Source organism: Phallusia mammillata, chromosome 2, assembly GCF_965637545.1.
Source record: "Phallusia mammillata chromosome 2, kaPhaMamm4.hap1.1, whole genome shotgun sequence".
Taxonomy (NCBI): domain Eukaryota; kingdom Metazoa; phylum Chordata; class Ascidiacea; order Phlebobranchia; family Ascidiidae; genus Phallusia; species Phallusia mammillata.
In genome coordinates, this window is record NC_137253.1 from 9,502,698 (window position 1) to 9,518,710 (window position 16,013).

Sequence of the window (16,013 nt, forward strand, 5' to 3'; positions counted from 1 at the left end):
TTGCTCATGCAGTGAAGCACACGTGGCCGATACAGGATTAAAACCCACAACCTTTAGCAGACAGAACTTGTTGTTGCAAAACAAAAGAGAGATTTACTCCTTGTTTGTAACTTGACATCAGTACTTTGTTTGCGCGACATTAAAAGAAAAAATACGGTTCAAACCAAGGTCTGTGCCAAACCACAAATAAGGAATAAATTACTTCACGTTTCACATAAATCAAGTTATCCCATTTTCAGTTTCAGTGACCAGCAAAAGATGCACAAAATTTTCGTAACACCCAGACTTGACCACCTCAAGTCTGCGGCTATAAAACAAAGCAAATACTACCATGCCGTTTTAAGCCGATTTATATAAACGACGAACGAGCCACATTGAATCAGTAGTAAATAGTTCGGATTCGGTGAAACGGCAGTTCTTCGACTTTTGCCAAATTTGCGCGCGCAAAATCCCACAAGTAATTGTCGACTGTTATGGAATTCACAATTTTCGACAATTCTTCTTTGTTTCTGACGTCACTGTGCAAAATAACAGCTTGGATTTCTTTCACCAGCTGCTGGACGGCTGCAATAGAGCAACCCCGTATTTCGACTTCATACCTAAAAAAAGATAAAATTTAAATTTTTTTTAGCGCTTAAGGAATCAGTGTGTTTTATACGAGGCTGAAAAGCAAATTCTGACACCTTTTTGGTGATTAGACATAAACAATTTTTTGTGGTAGTCCCGAAAAGACCCCTGTCGTTCGAATCCCACCGCAGGATAGATTTTTCTTGCCTACACGTCTTGTCATATGGTGGTGAATGCATGGTGATCGGCTGTTTCGGTATGAAGCTTTTAATGGGCCTGGCGTGCTGTGATTTATATATGAGTATACCGTGATCGCTGGTCTGCATAGACGCTTTAGGGCTTTTCCCAGTAGTGAATTAATGTCTATGTTTCAGTGATAGATAATGCTTTGAACTGAATTATATCGTTTGGTGAAAGATACTGAAACGTACCGCAGTGTTATGTGCAAACTAAACAAGCGTTAGAATAGGTCAATTTGTTGGCAAGCTAACAAATATAATATTGGAACAATAAAGTATGGATTTTAAATGGCTATAAACTTGTGTAAATACCATTTTCATCGCATTTCAACTATTATGTGACTTTCATATAGGTCATATAGAACAATTTTTATGATAAAGTCCGGACTGCAGGCAACAATAATGGGCGTTAAGGTCATTGGACACATAGACTTCTGAAATCACGAACCACAAACACAATATCGCACTGTTGGCCACATTTTTCAGTCTCCCAACTAAATTTTCAATATTTGTTTTGTGGGAGGTAGCTCGAAAATTTGTATGTGCAAAACCCTTGGACAATGGGTCTTACGTAAACATGACGCACCTCAAATGGTGCAGAACGGGGGCGTTAACCAAATGTCCGTGTCTCACTTGGGCTACCGGGTCTAACTTTGATTAAACGATAGCAGAAATGTACACGATCTGTGCACAAGTGTAAATGCCAAGGTGTCTATTGAGAGTAAGCCAAATAAAATCTGGAATATTTGCTTCAGTACGTGGTTAGTATTAGCAACTGGGTCTACCGCTTGTTGTCATAGCAAAACAGTCACCATTCTTTGCGCTTGTTTTTTTCTCAACCTCGTCAACCTTTGTCAAATTTCGGTGGGTAAATTAACTTATTATTTCACAAAAAATAATGGCGTACCAACATTATATGGTTGTGTGAGTTGACTTTAACAGTGATCGAAAAGCAGACAGATTCATGTGTGTAGACTGGGTTCTAGCACATATAGATTAAAACAAAGGCAGAACACGCATTCCAACTTGGCAAGAGTGCCAGGATTGTGGGCTCATACACTAATTCTTACTTTATACTTTACTACAAAACATTGCTGATGAACAACACATTCGCAATAGATTTTTGTTCAGTACCTGCAACCACTCTTTAGCACCTCTAGTGATTCCAATGTGTCTCTAAGTTGTTTGGAATATTCCAGAATTCCAAAGTAAACTAGAGTCTGTGGCACTCTGTAATCTGCAAACATGGTCAGTGCCGCAATGTTGTCGAATTTACCCAAACCTTTACCTGCAACAAAAAAAGTAAAGTTAGGATTGGTTGTGCATATAAATATTCAATTACTTTCAATTAAGAGTTCTATAAACTTGATACTATGCCTGGCAGCAATAGCTTATTTATTCAATTACTTTGTTTGCATAGCATTAAAAAAATCACTACTTAATGTCAATTTTACAGCAACCAGAGGAAAAAGTCATTTTCCAAGCTATGTATATATACATTCGATTTATATTTTTTACCCTCTTAACTGGTCCCACCACCATTTTCCCCAGTCATGTCTGACAACAATATGCCACTTTTACTTTTTTTGTGAGTCCTTTACTTTTAACAACGTTTCAATGCTGCCATTTATTTTTGGCTTGGTGATTGTTCTAGAACTATTGTGTCCCTGTGTGTTCTTTCATCAAGCATGAAACTCAACCCATTTTCAATATGCAAGAGAAATAATGCCCTACCTTCAAAACAACACCATACATCTGCCACTAAAATTTGGGCTCGCTTGTAAAAAGCAAATTTCATTCCTTCAAATTCTGTCACATCTTGATATGAAGAAAAGTGTTGTGTCACCAAATTTATAAGCGCTATTGCATCAGCATTACAATTCCTAGTAAAAAAAGATAGGTTCAAATTAAATCACCAGAGGTTAAAAGTGCCCTATGGCAGTGTTAAATGTTTAAATCGTAACCTACGTTTATTAGCATAAATTAGTTAATCCTATATGTTTTTTAGGGCACAGGCTTTGTGCACAAATGCTTTTAAATGCTGTTTACCCTGTTACATGTAATTATTGTAACATATGTCAAGTTTTCTGAAAAAATACACACTAACCTAATACAATTAACAAATGACCCTTCAAATTTATCTACAAGAACTTTTCCAGCATCTCTGTAAGCCTTATATCTTTCAGCAATCAAAGGAACAGTTGCCTGTAATAGGACAAAACATCGCATATAAATTACCAATAGCTTTCTCACATAAAACATAAATTCTTACTTTTGAATTGGACCTAAATATATCTTGGAATTCTTCTTCTGACACTGTTGCCATGTAGCTTGCACTAAATACTGGCTTTCCCTCATCGAATGCCCGCCGTAGTGCAGCAACCATAGACCAATATCCAGTATATGTCCGTCCATCATATTTAACCTTTTAGTACACTAAAAGTTAGTCCTGTCATAAATTATCATTGTCATTATGTCCAGCTTTTAAATAAAAACGCTCCTCAAAGGAAAAGAAATGATTACATATTTCAATTTTGGATTTTTTGTTGTCAATAATCATTCAGTATTTCTAAACAGCAATAACCAGTTTAACTTACTTTGTACTGCAACATGCAACATACATTAGGGCAGTGGTCTTCAACCTTTTTTATAGGTGACCCAAATTTAAGGAAAAATGAAATCAGAATTTACATGCGACTCCATTTTCCTTTGGGTATTTTACTTTAGCTGTACTACAAAACAAAAGTTGCAATCTAAAAGAAAATAATCTGAGCAAAAAAATCAGAGCCAATATATTTGTGTTAAGCATAACTACGTTTCGACAAGTACTATTGTCATCGTCAGGTTATAAGAAATAAAAGAAAATATGTTTCATTGTTTTTTTTGGAATCATTTTAAAATGAAATAAATTAAATTCGGTGACTTATCGCGACCCCAGAAAAAGTTTAGGCGACCCCACTTGGGGTCGCGACCCATGGGTTGAAGACCACTGCATTAGGGTAACGATTTGTGATAACTGCTTGTTAAAATTAACAAATGACCAACTTTGTATGAAATGGCTGATTTTATGGGCAATGTGTTATCTTTTATGACAAAAACATGCTAAAAAAGTTAGAACATAATGTATTGCAAGAAACAGTTCATGTTTATCTAAAAGTGTCATATAGAGAGATTGTTTTGTTTGAGTGTGCTTTGGTGCGGACAGTGTGTGCAATAATAATGTACAAAGGCTATGAGGTGTGCAGAGCTAAATAGGTAACTAAACCAAAAAACTGAACCTTTTCTTCTTTAGTTCACTAACCTCAAACTTTAGCTCAGGGTCATCTGACCAGAATGAGAAGTTCAATGTGTCGATTACAAAGATAAAATTTATGGCATCTTCATTGGCAACCTGTTCAAAGTTGTTAAGCATGAAAAGAAACCAAGCATTTGGTTTTAAATACTTTTTGGTGTTCAAACATTTTCAGAAAACATACGTAAAAAGATTAAAAGCAAATACAACAAACGTTCATGCAACAAAGGCTACAAAAACTGTTTTTAGGTTTGTGTAGTTCAACACTACAGTAGACAGTTCTTACTTTAGGGTGTAGTGTGTGTTCTTTCCAATTTTTCAGAGAATATTCCTGCCTAAAAAAGCAATCTGCAATCTTCAATGCTGTGCTCTTTACGGAGCTTGAATTTATTTTAACATGCTCACTGCTTTCCGCAATAACTTTACCACATTTCCAAGGAAGTATTATATCATCGACGTCAATGCCTTCTGTTTTTTCAGGCATTTTACTTAATTATAACTTGCACAAAGAATACTAATGAATGTTGGTGGTCAGAAGGTGATTCAATCTAGGGAAATTACCCCTTAGTTGTCACCCAAATTTAACGCATGAGTGATTTCCAAGAGCCGGCAGTTATTTTTTTAACAACCTTTAAACTGACTTTAATCGGATTTTTAAACAAATAAAACACTGACCAGACTTCGTCAAAAGGGTACCACAAATTGTTTTTAAATTTAAACCTTTAGCAATAATCCCTCTATTATGTTCTCCAATATTTGGCGCTCCATGTACGTTTTGCAGTTGTTTCCACCTTTTCGGAATATTTTGCGCCACTGTTTCGCTATGCTTTCTTTCAGCAAACAGAACAATCCCGATCTAACTTATTCCAATTGCCACATTCAGTAAGCGTAAAATTGAAAATACTGTATTTAAAAACGAGGAAAAGAAATGCAAAAACATGGCAGTGGAATAAAACGGATAAAAAGAAAAACAAGAGCCATAGGAAGTCAATTGATGGTCTGTAGTTTGTACATTGAGGCGCCGGTCTTGAGCAAAAACCCTTGATTGTTGAGAGTTTCAACCAGGTCACCAACACTTTGAGCGTCCAAACCGATTTGTGAAGCGACAGTTCGTATTTCAGAAAACTTAAAATTGCTTCTGGAATTGACTTGGGCCGCCTAAAAAAAGGAATTGAAAAAGAAAATCATCTTTACTTACATACATCACATCAAATTTAATAAGTTTCAGTTTTCATAGCAAGTTACCAAGATAAAAAAAAGTGAAACGTTTTACATTTTGACTAAGTCATTACAAACAGGAAATTTGCATTTATAGAAACCTATATGTGAGGAAATATTTAAAACATAGAACTATGAGTGGGTTAAACTTGTATAACAAAAGTCAATGATGGAGTTTAAATTACTTAATAATTTTCAAACTAAAACCCATTTGCACAATACTTTTCCCACACCAACGTACTAAACAGAAGTCCATATGCCTCCTTCACAGATTTCACATAATTTACCTTGTTTAAAGCGGCGATTAGCTTTTTCACTTTGCTTCTTCCACTGACACCGGAGCCATGAAACGATCTCTCAAAGACCAGTGTGTCCACTTCGTCGGCAAATGTTTCGTACAAGCAATGTCGCATTATCTCTACGACTTCCATTGCATCCACATCAGTAGCTTCGGTCCTGTTGGATTATGTTAAAGCTAAATTTGAAAACATTTGGAAAAGCTGTCGGTTTAAATAAACAGCACCCATAGCGCAAACTTGTTTTAGGTCTGCAAAAATCGTAAAATCAATTGAGTGTAACTTATGAGGTCTTGATTCTCGAACTTACAGTTATCAACACAATGTAACAATAAACATTACGATGGGCGAACTTAAAATAGGGAACAGTTGTCGTTTCACATAAACAGTATTGAGGGTGTAAATTATAGTGTTAGGCAATCGATTTAAAGTTTGACAATAAGATTTGAATAGTTTGTCTGCATGATTAGCAAATGGACTGACGGCGTGAAACTACTTATGGTGCATACAACACAAACATGTTTTAATTTTAATGAACAGGTAACATAAAAAGTTACCGTAGGGCCCGTGTTTTGTGTCAAGCACAGAGTTGGAAGCGGGCCTAAAATTGACGCCTAAACCCGAAAGTACAAGCCTGAAAAACCGAGCCCCAACTCGACACACACACACAAAAAAACGAATTAGGCCCGAAAAGTTGGTAAAAAATGCATCAAATCGCTGCTGCGTGCAAACGGGGGCCGAGTCAAGCCCGTTACGTACAAAGCCCGGTCTGTCTGATACAACTCTGGCCCACCAATCTATAATACACAGAACTATTTACCGGAGTTCTAATCGAGCGCGAGCTTCGGTCAGTCGTCTCAGTGATTCCAGTTGTCTCGTAGTGATCGGTGTGCTGTCCGATTGATGACCCTTCTGTCTTAATTCCAAATAGAAGTCCTTCAAAACCTAAAAACACCAAACTTTGGCACGGCATGTAAAAACAAAGAAAATACTGAGCAAGCGTTTCGTCCACCAGGTTGCATTTGACAAAATTTGTCTTTGAACTTGTGTGATTCTAAACAAAATACTGTTTTTATGAACTTTTCCGCCACCAGAACAGTAGGGTTTCTTAGAACAATGAAAAGCTGAATCACACCAGTTGAACGACAAATTTTGTTAAATGTACAAACAACTAAGTGTTATCACTGTTAGTTAAAGTGGTTGTCCCACCTTGCAGGCATCCACGCTGAGTTTGACTTGCTTTACATTCTTTCTCGCATATGCGATAAACTTCCACAGTAGAGAATGGGGTACAGGATCGCAATCCTTGCTCGACGCGTAAGATCGTAATCGGTTCATTAAGCCCTCCTGAAACGGTTTTTAAAAAAAGTTGAATTATAACGATTTTAATGACGAATATACCGGCCCAAAATCGACGTAAAAAGCGACATGCTTTATTATTTTAACGTTTCGGCAAATGCTCATGCCATCATTAGTGATATGAGGGCCACAGAAGTATGTATGGATTTCTGCTTATAAGAGTTGTATACGGGTATAAAAATGGCACCGAAACCCAAAAGTACAAGACGAGACCAGGTCCAAACCCAAAAACTTATTCAAACCCCCCAAAATGTTCGACCTTTTTTAAAAGTCGGAAAGTTAAATATAAGTAAAATTTCCACATAAATGTGGACGAGTGTAAAGTCAGACTCGATCCTGTTTATTTGTCAAACTTTAGAAGGAACCCTGCCCAACTTACAACTCTGTTTTGCGTTACTAAAACCTCCCTCCTAAACAATTTAAACGTAAATACACTGAAGAAACATGGGGGAATTTACAACAATTGAAACGCACGGCACTTTCTGAAAAAAGGGAATAACCAGTTTTCCTCATTCCAGTAGAATTTATTCTTCGCGTAAATCTGCTGTACACAGCATAACGAGTATACAATGTTATAGGCGCGTGTCTTTTCACATGTCATAAATTTTCTCTGATACTCACTTTATCGCTACAGCTCAATTCTGATTCGCTGGCTGCGGCGATGGATTTGTTCAAACCAAACAACTTCTTGCCGGTGTGCACGGCCATCACGTGATCAGATAGCAGTCTAGGGTGACGAAAAATAGAGGCGTCCAGCAATAGAATTATTATTGCAACCAACGCACCATTTTATCAATATGGCCTAACTTAGGTTTTGATTAAGCCCAGTTGATATCATAGGTCTCACAAAGACGATTTAAAATTGGAAAAGTTAAAAATGCGGTTCGATTTCGTAAATTGTTAGGGTTTTCGGGCCGTATGAACACATTTTACCTATCTCTCTCCACGTTGGGTGTGTCTAGGAGTATGTAGACAAGGTCAAACCGAGATAGCAGGGCGCTTCCTAATTTCAGATTTTCCGAGACCGTCTTGCCTTTATTGTAATGCCCTCCTACGGGGTTCGCGGCTGCTACTATGGAACACCTGAAAAATTTGTACAACCGAATTATTACGTCACGTGTTTATGTGTGACGTCACGATGTCAGAAACGTGTTTCAGTAATGCGCCGAAAAATGAATGCCCCTAAAACAATAGGGCAGCATGCACAAAAAGAAATATATTTTACGACATTAAATGACTTCAGTAAGCTCCTAGCTCAGGTGGGATTCGAACCCACAACGAAAAACTTTGGTGCTTACCTTGCTGGCATGCTGCATACGATTCCAGCCTTGGCAATGCTGATGCTTTGTTGTTCCATAGCCTCAAGTAAAGCCTGGTGTTGCTGGCTCATCTTGTCAAACTCATCTATGCAGCAAACACCTTGATCAGCCAGCACTAATGCCCCTGCCTCGAGTGCTGTGTCTCCGGTAGATGGATCCCTGTTAAGGGTAATTAACTTAGATTACCTAAATTGCTAAGTCGAGTTGTGTTAGTTGAGTACTGACTCGAAGTAGTGAGACTAAAGCGAAGTAGTGGAGTTTGTTGGCAACATTAAAGTGACTGCAATAATGCGCGAGGTAAAATATTCAGACCGGGCAGTGTGCTGTTTCATAAACTGAGTAGTAATTCATGTTAAAGAAAACTGAGTAATAACAGAAAATGGAAGGGAATAGGCGATTTTGAAACTAAATCGATAATAAATTGGGCACGTTTTCGAAATACATTAAACCCCGATTAAACCAAATTCGGTTAATCCGGATATTCGTATAATTCAGACGAAACTCGAGTTAAAAGTGATTTGAAATGTGGTAAGAATTGAACTAATCGACATCGGTCAATCCGAATCTTCGCCTAAACCGAGCAGTTTTTGCTATTGAAACGATTCCGGATTAACCGCGGTTTATTGTACACTTGTTTTCACAAAGATAAATTTGTCAATTTTATCACGATTCAGCAAAAAAACGGCAAAAAAATTGGTTTTACACCGTTTTTGTCAGATTGTTTTTGCATTTACACAGGACATTTGTCTTTAAACGATGCAAATAACGAGTAAGTGACAAAAAACGTGAAAAAAACTTGAAATCATGAGAAAACAATATACCTTGACAGTGTTACCGTAAGGCCGCTGCTTGATGACGTGTTTCCACATACGTATACACCACGTGGTGCAAGCCGACTGACAGCTTGCAACAATTGACTTTTCCCAAGACCCGGGTCTCCCACCAACAGAACATGAGAGTTACCACGAATCCGCAAAATGTCGCTGTTTTTCTCACGCTGCATATTACCCCCGAATAAAGCTAGCAGTAGTCCAGCCTAAAATTTGTAAAAATGGTGATGATTTTCGTTTTTGTGTAAATTCAAACTATTTTGTTTTTATTAACAAACTTGTAGCTCTTCTAGCTGTTTTTTATTATAATATGCCGACATTTCGATGGCCCATACGAGACACCTTAATCAGAGTAATGACATAAATTGAAAACACAAAGTTGTTATAAAGCAACAACTTTGTTATTACGTTACGCTTGGCAGCAACAGTTTAATTATTTTGTTTCTGTTTCGGCTAACCAATTTCTGAAAAGTTTAACATCTTGCAGTGGTTCACAACCTTGCTCGACGAATTCCTCCCATAACAATTTAAAACATTTCCATTCCACCTAATATGCTACTATGTAGATGCTAAGCTAAACCATATACAGATCATTTAAATGGGTTCATTTATCAACTTTGTAGGTCATATTGCCAGGGAAGTGTTTGTTTGCAAACCAAATGTAAAAATACAATTCAATTCCTCCCATCAAGTTTTAAAATCCGGTTGGGAACAACTGATCATATGAATTGCATTACGTTGAAGCCATTATTCCAGCCAAAAAGAACAAGCTCAACGTGGTATGAAAATGTTCCATATTCGTGACAAAAATAGTTCAAACAAATGTTAACAGTATTCATAACATTTTTTGTGGCGGTTTGCAAAATGTAAATGAAATTAACAAGCCTACCTTAACCATGTCTTGACCGTAAATAGTTGGACACACGGAACAAGCAAGAAGAGCAAAAATATCCTCCTGTCGAGCGATCTCCTTTATACCGGCTAAATCCCTCTCACTGAAATCCAACAGCTGTTCGTTCGCAATTCTGCAATCTTAAACATGAACAAAAATAATGTACAGATTAATAGAGCATCTCGCTTTTTAAGTCTATTTGCGCCGTTATTTTCCTCATTAGGCTTAGAACAAATACTTGGGCGGAAAACTTGGCCGAATGACCTGGCGCGCCTGACCCATACACAAAACCTGATCGGGTTTCGTCCCCGGAAGTATCCTGGGTTCGAATCCCGTGAACGACAAAGGGCAATTTTAAGTTATCGGACTGCCGCCTGATTGTCGAAAAATACAATAAAATAAATAAAATAAAAAAACAAATACTTTTAACAGTTGTACTTTATAGTGCCAAAAGTTAAGCGGTTGTTTTTTTTGGTCCAAGTTTCAAGGCCCCATTCGGGCTCTATTTTTTTCATTTTGGGTTGGACAGAGTTCAGGGCTGGATTTCAACTCTGTGTTGCTTATACCTTGCATAGAATTGGAACGAGCATTGCTAACGTGGTTTCCTTCGATGTAGAGAAGAAACATGGATTTGTCCTTGACTTTTATTCCTCCGTCGTTTGACTTTTTCACCTTGGCGACACCTGTACACAATTGTTTCAATTGTACAGTTTTAAAATTGATTTCTTGCCACGTTCCATAAATATTCTTTGTCAGCGATGAAAAGATGCTTTCGTTTAGCACTTTTTTTCCGAATTCAAATACTTCGTCAAGAAATTTAAATGCCGATTCGTTTGATAGGTTCGGTTATATCCAACTATTATACCTGTAATAGTCACAATATCGCCAGGCGATGCCGTGTCCGCTAAATCTCTCATCAATTCCACTTCAACTGTCCTCGGCATCCTTCCAGCTTCTCGTTGTTCGTCTGAGAGCGCTTCCTGCATGAACACATTAGTCTTCTTTTTCAGCTATACATCAAGGTAACTGTGGTTGTAATTTAATAATTTGTTAAACCACTAGGTCAAAGCAGGCTGCAATGTGAGCTGATTTTTGTACATTGGTACAGTTTAACAGCAGCGCGTTTAACATATTGTGCATTTTACTTTTTACACAGCGTAACATCACTTAACTAATTGGCCTGTCCCACCATACAATCACAGGCATACTAATGTCTAATGGTCAAAATTGAGAAACATCAAGTTTTACACTGCAATAACATAATTTTAAAATACTGTACCCCAAATCGCTTTTTGACCTATCCAAATTTGCCTCTATTTGCAGCCTAGTGTTAAAAGTACCACAGCACATACTTTAATGATAAAAAAAATGTCATGGCATGTTAAATAAAACCATATTTTTAAACAAACCTGCAATTTTACAACTTGGTAATCTGTGATTTCAGTTAGAGGATGATTCCTGAGTGGTTCAAAATTTCTTCCTCTGCATTTTTCAGCGATGCAACTGTTTGGCAAAGCATATTTATTGTCAACCAAGAGTAATGCTTGCAGTTGACCACAGGTACCACACTTGAACGCCATGGTTGTACACATGGGTCTCACGTTTCCCACCTTAAAATTACACAAATATATTTAAAGAATGTAAAAAGATTACTTGGAAGGCAAAGTGTCTATTTACACTTGTCTAATGAGTTAATAGTCTTGTGCTATGTCTTTTTAAGAACAAGCGAACTAGAAGGGTGGCTTATCACATATTGCCATTGCACATTGTGACCCATTTTGAAACAATCATATATTCCCTACTCTTAAACCAGGGGTGCACGCCAACATGCTCCACGTCTCTGAGATGTCAGTGGTTCTCAAACTTTTTTATTGTCGGGGCCAAATGGTATTTTTTTAAGTGTGTAGGGAGCCGCAAAACAACGAAACCTTGAGAAAATCACTAAAGATTATTACTTTGGTAGCTAAAATAGCAATGTTTGGTGGTTTTCTGAGGTCTGGTGCGAGCCGCAAAATAAGTAGTTGGGAGCCGCATGCGGCCCCGAAAAGCGAGTTTGAGAACCACTGAACTAGGCTATTTAACTATGAGAGTGACATGTATAGCGGCTTTATGACCTCATAGTTAGTGCCTTTGTCAGCTAATTTGCTGTGCCATTTTAAACTGAAATAAAAAATTCAAATATATTTTTTATTCAAATGTTCAAAGTGCGCGAAATAATTTTTGTTTTTTCTAAAATGCGCCTTAAAAGAAAAAAGTTTGGGAACCACTGCATTAGTCAGTCATACCTTTACCAACGTTCCTCTGACAGATACAAAGTTTCCAATCGACCTCGCTTTTAAATGCTTTAATGCAGTTAGTGGCTCGAAATTAAAGATCCTTGCCCTGCAATGCAAACATTTTTGTTTTACAACTATAAATTAAGTGATTATGATTAGGTGATGATTTTAAAATTATTGATGGACACAATTTAGAAAGGTTTACTGGTTTAGGCAAGTTTTTTAAGTCACAGAATCTTGTTACTGAAAAAAGATTATTTAAAATTTAAACATACTAGTCTAGTTAATTGCACATCAGCTAATCATATGCTCCATTTAATTCTACAGTTATCATATGACATAGAGTACAACTAGTCAAGAAAATCATTCGTTTAATCGCAAAATCAATGTACGTACATAAAAAGGCTGCTATTAACTGAATTAATCTAATTTTGTGAATACCTTATTACTGGAATATCAGCTGAGTTTGACGTTTGTGATGAAGTGCCAGCTATTGACTTGGATTCACGTGTGATATAATGATGTGCAGACAAACCTTCAAACCAAATTAGATTGACGGTTAATTCAAATTAAACATGTAAATTTTTTGTTTGTTCTTATTTATCCTCTAAATTTTGAATAAGAGCTTCAGATAAAAATTTACACACATATTGGAATAATATTTTTCATCAAAATTATTTACATTTAACTGTATTCTCTCATTTGTTAAAATATTTGTCCATATTGTGTGTGATTTATTGAAGTAGTTAATTTTCAATTGGTTTACATCCGGCACAGTCAAAAAAGTATGAAAAAATGCTGATATCCCTTATCTTAGCACCAGGAAAGTGTTTATACCTCAAATAAATCAAAAGAAATATTCGAAAGAATTAAACAGACCCAAACAACCAAGCGTATGTTCTGGCTTTTCTTGCAAGTCTTGGTAAAGATTGGGTAGTTTTTCTTTGATGTTTTTGTGTGCCACCAAATCTTTGCAATCAATAGGAATACTGCCTCTGCTTACAATTGCATTCATGTCATTCTTTGCGAAGAAATCTTTAAAATATGTCTCCAACTCCTGATATAAAATAGTGGTAGGGAATACTAGTTGTTAAGCACAACAGCTACAACTAGTTTTTTATTATTATTTTGGTATTTCAAGAAAACCCAACTAGTTTAGAATATTATTTACAAAAACAATTTGACACTAGAAAGGTGGCTTTCTGATATACTTCCATTTTATATATTCTATATGATATTTACAAATTTACTATACACATCATTTTATCTACACATATGATTGTTTTTGCAAGCAAAAACTAATGGGTCCCCACACACGCGTTTGTTCAGTTTTACGGTAAACAAACAGCCTGGTTATTTTAAGATTCTTAAGAAAAAACTTAACCAACTTTAGCAATAACCCAACTTTAAAAGTTTTGTCCATATTTTTTTGCATCATTATTGTCATATAATTACAAAAACAGTAAAAAAGAACGGAAAAAATACTTTTAATTTAATCTCATGCTTTGACCTTGATATTGTCGTTTAAGGTCAGTTTTTAAACACAATTTTCCACAACTGAAAATGTGCTTGACAACTTACTAAAACGACATAGCATAGCTGCGCAAAAACAGCTGATTTCTAATCACCGACATGACTGTCTCGTAAGACGTCCGTCCGGATGTCAAGCTGAGCACTCCCGCTGCATTCACCCGCCTTAATCGTAAACAAGTGAATTACTCCCTTGAGAGTTCAGACTTCTATCTGACTGACAGTGTACACATATTATGGGCTGTAAAAATAACTATTTGACCGATTAAGGCAAAATTTTAAATACTGAACGAATAACCTACTGCAAACGATTGTTTAACATTTCAGCACATTAGGGCTTGTATTTTTGGCCTAAATCTTATTATTTTGGGGTTTAAGGGGTAAAATGGGTGAATCCAATAAAAGGTTACAAAATTCTTTAGAATACCTTACATTGCACCAACCAAAAAAGCATGAAACTCTCAGATTATGTACTTTAGTCAGTACGACCATTGTAATTTTTTTCGTTTTGGGGGCCTGTGGGTGAACCGCTGGGTTGTTTGGGGTCAAACTTCTGGAGGATCAAATTTGGATTAATAACTAACATCTGTCCCAATTTGAATAAATTTAAAGCACTCTTTCTTGACCAAATGCATTTAACAAACCAGCGTTAGACAGAAATGAATATTTTGGGGTTTGAGGGGTGAAAATGGGTGAATCGAAAAAAAAAAGATACAAAATTCTTTGAAATACCTTATTTTGCACTAAACAACAAAGCATATCACTCAGAGATGCTGTACTTTAATAAGTATAGCCGTTTTAAAAAAAATACGTTTTGGGGGCCTGTGTGTGAACCGCTGGGTCAATCGGGGTCAAACTTCAGGAGGATCAAATTTGGATTATTAACTAACATCTCTGTAAATTTGAATAAATTTAAAGCACTCTTTCTTGACCAAACGCGTCTCACAAACCAGCGTTAGACAGAAAAAAGAAATAAGAAAAAAAAAATAGGGACAAAAACAATATGTGTCCCCTTCAGGGAAGGGGACCCATAATTAGTATTAAAAAACTACTCAGAATGGAAAAATGGTTTGTTAATTTTGTTGTCAGAAATAATAAATTCTTTACATTTGTTTGTGTTTTTTGTTCAAGATCACATCCCCTTTCATTGTAATATACAAATAATTTATTTTTATAATTTTACAGCTATTTGGTTTTCTTAAGGAGCATTTTCATTCTGTATTGGCATTGTTTTAAAAAAAAAAATTAATTGTAGTTGTTGCTTACGATTTACCTAACAATTTACCTTTTAAAATTATCCAATTAATAAAACCAGCAAAACAATAAAATATTAGGTTGAACTGCTTCGTTTGGCACTTTTGTACATTTGTAGCTGGCTAGGTAACAGTTTACAAACATTGTTACTTAACCAAAAACTCTACCTTTGATTTTTTAACAGTTTCTGAGGTGGCATTATACTCCTCTGTTGGAAAATAATGCCTCCATGCCTTGTATGGACAGAACACAGCATTTGTCTGGGGACCAACGTTAATCTGGGTTTGAGGTGGGGAAATGATTTGTGGCCCATTTTCTGCAAAAAGCCTTGATAAAAAAATGTCACTTTAATTTTGTGGTAAACAACCTTTTTGTGGCAACAAACCCTTTTTTGAATGCCATATAAATGCTCTTGCTACTAATTTAAATCAGTTGCATTTGGCAAACCTTAAGAAATTTTTCTTAAACATAGTTTATTTTAGTTGTCAGATTGAATTAGTTTAAATACTGTTTGAAAACTCTAAATTATGTTTTTACTTAATGTTATTCACAGGCCACTAACAATTTATGAATACGATAACACTGGTCTTTTACAGGCAGATCTGGTTAACCACATAATCAGATTAGATGTATAGGGATCATAAATCCAAATTAGAGCAACTTGTCATAAAAATTGTTCAATTTAAAAAGCTTGACAAATTAGTTGTGCCATTAACAAACATTCGCCTGTAATAAATTTCATACAAAAGTAGTTGCTTTAACCAGAATCTTTGTCTTTTTTCACAAAAGTGTTAAACTGGGTGCAACAACACACCTTTTTCTGTACCAGTTGTTTTTCTTTTTTGGTTCCTTTTGTTGCTTTGAAGGTTTGGGCCTTTTATCTGCCATCAACCCTATATTTTATCCTACACCTGTTCTATACTGCCTAGCACAAAACAATG

At 36.1% G+C, this 16,013-nt stretch overlaps 3 protein-coding genes across 3 annotated transcripts in view; 1 reads left to right on the plus strand and 2 right to left on the minus strand.

The window, feature by feature from the left end:
• LOC145215682 (brefeldin A-inhibited guanine nucleotide-exchange protein 3-like) overlaps window positions 1–9,800 on the plus strand; it is a 59,495-nt gene extending 49,695 nt beyond the window's left edge. Inside the window, exon 45 of the mRNA XM_080084430.1 lies at window positions 9,744–9,800. Coding sequence (XP_079940556.1) covers window positions 9,744–9,785 — 42 coding nt within the window. The 3' untranslated portion in view covers window positions 9,786–9,800. The remainder of the gene's footprint in view (window positions 1–9,743) is intronic.
• On the minus strand, window positions 84–4,663 carry LOC145215691 (queuosine 5'-phosphate N-glycosylase/hydrolase-like). The gene is made up of 7 exons (XM_080084442.1): window positions 4,385–4,663; window positions 4,108–4,197; window positions 3,079–3,231; window positions 2,914–3,011; window positions 2,541–2,689; window positions 1,941–2,094; window positions 84–599 (listed from the first exon to the last, which is right to left on the minus strand). The coding sequence occupies exons 1-7, from the start codon at window positions 4,580–4,582 to the stop codon at window positions 380–382; spliced, it is 1,062 nt and encodes a 353-aa protein (XP_079940568.1). The 5' UTR covers window positions 4,583–4,663; the 3' UTR covers window positions 84–379.
• Window positions 4,988–16,004, minus strand: LOC145215685 (DNA helicase MCM8-like). The gene is made up of 17 exons (XM_080084433.1): window positions 15,887–16,004; window positions 15,240–15,399; window positions 13,168–13,345; window positions 12,730–12,823; window positions 12,298–12,394; window positions 11,422–11,622; window positions 10,878–10,992; window positions 10,579–10,695; window positions 10,010–10,152; window positions 9,112–9,326; window positions 8,270–8,449; window positions 7,905–8,054; window positions 7,593–7,698; window positions 6,822–6,959; window positions 6,433–6,557; window positions 5,604–5,772; window positions 4,988–5,256 (listed from the first exon to the last, which is right to left on the minus strand). The coding sequence occupies exons 1-17, from the start codon at window positions 15,958–15,960 to the stop codon at window positions 5,086–5,088; spliced, it is 2,433 nt and encodes an 810-aa protein (XP_079940559.1). The 5' UTR covers window positions 15,961–16,004; the 3' UTR covers window positions 4,988–5,085.
• Window positions 16,005–16,013: the final 9 nt, after the last annotated feature.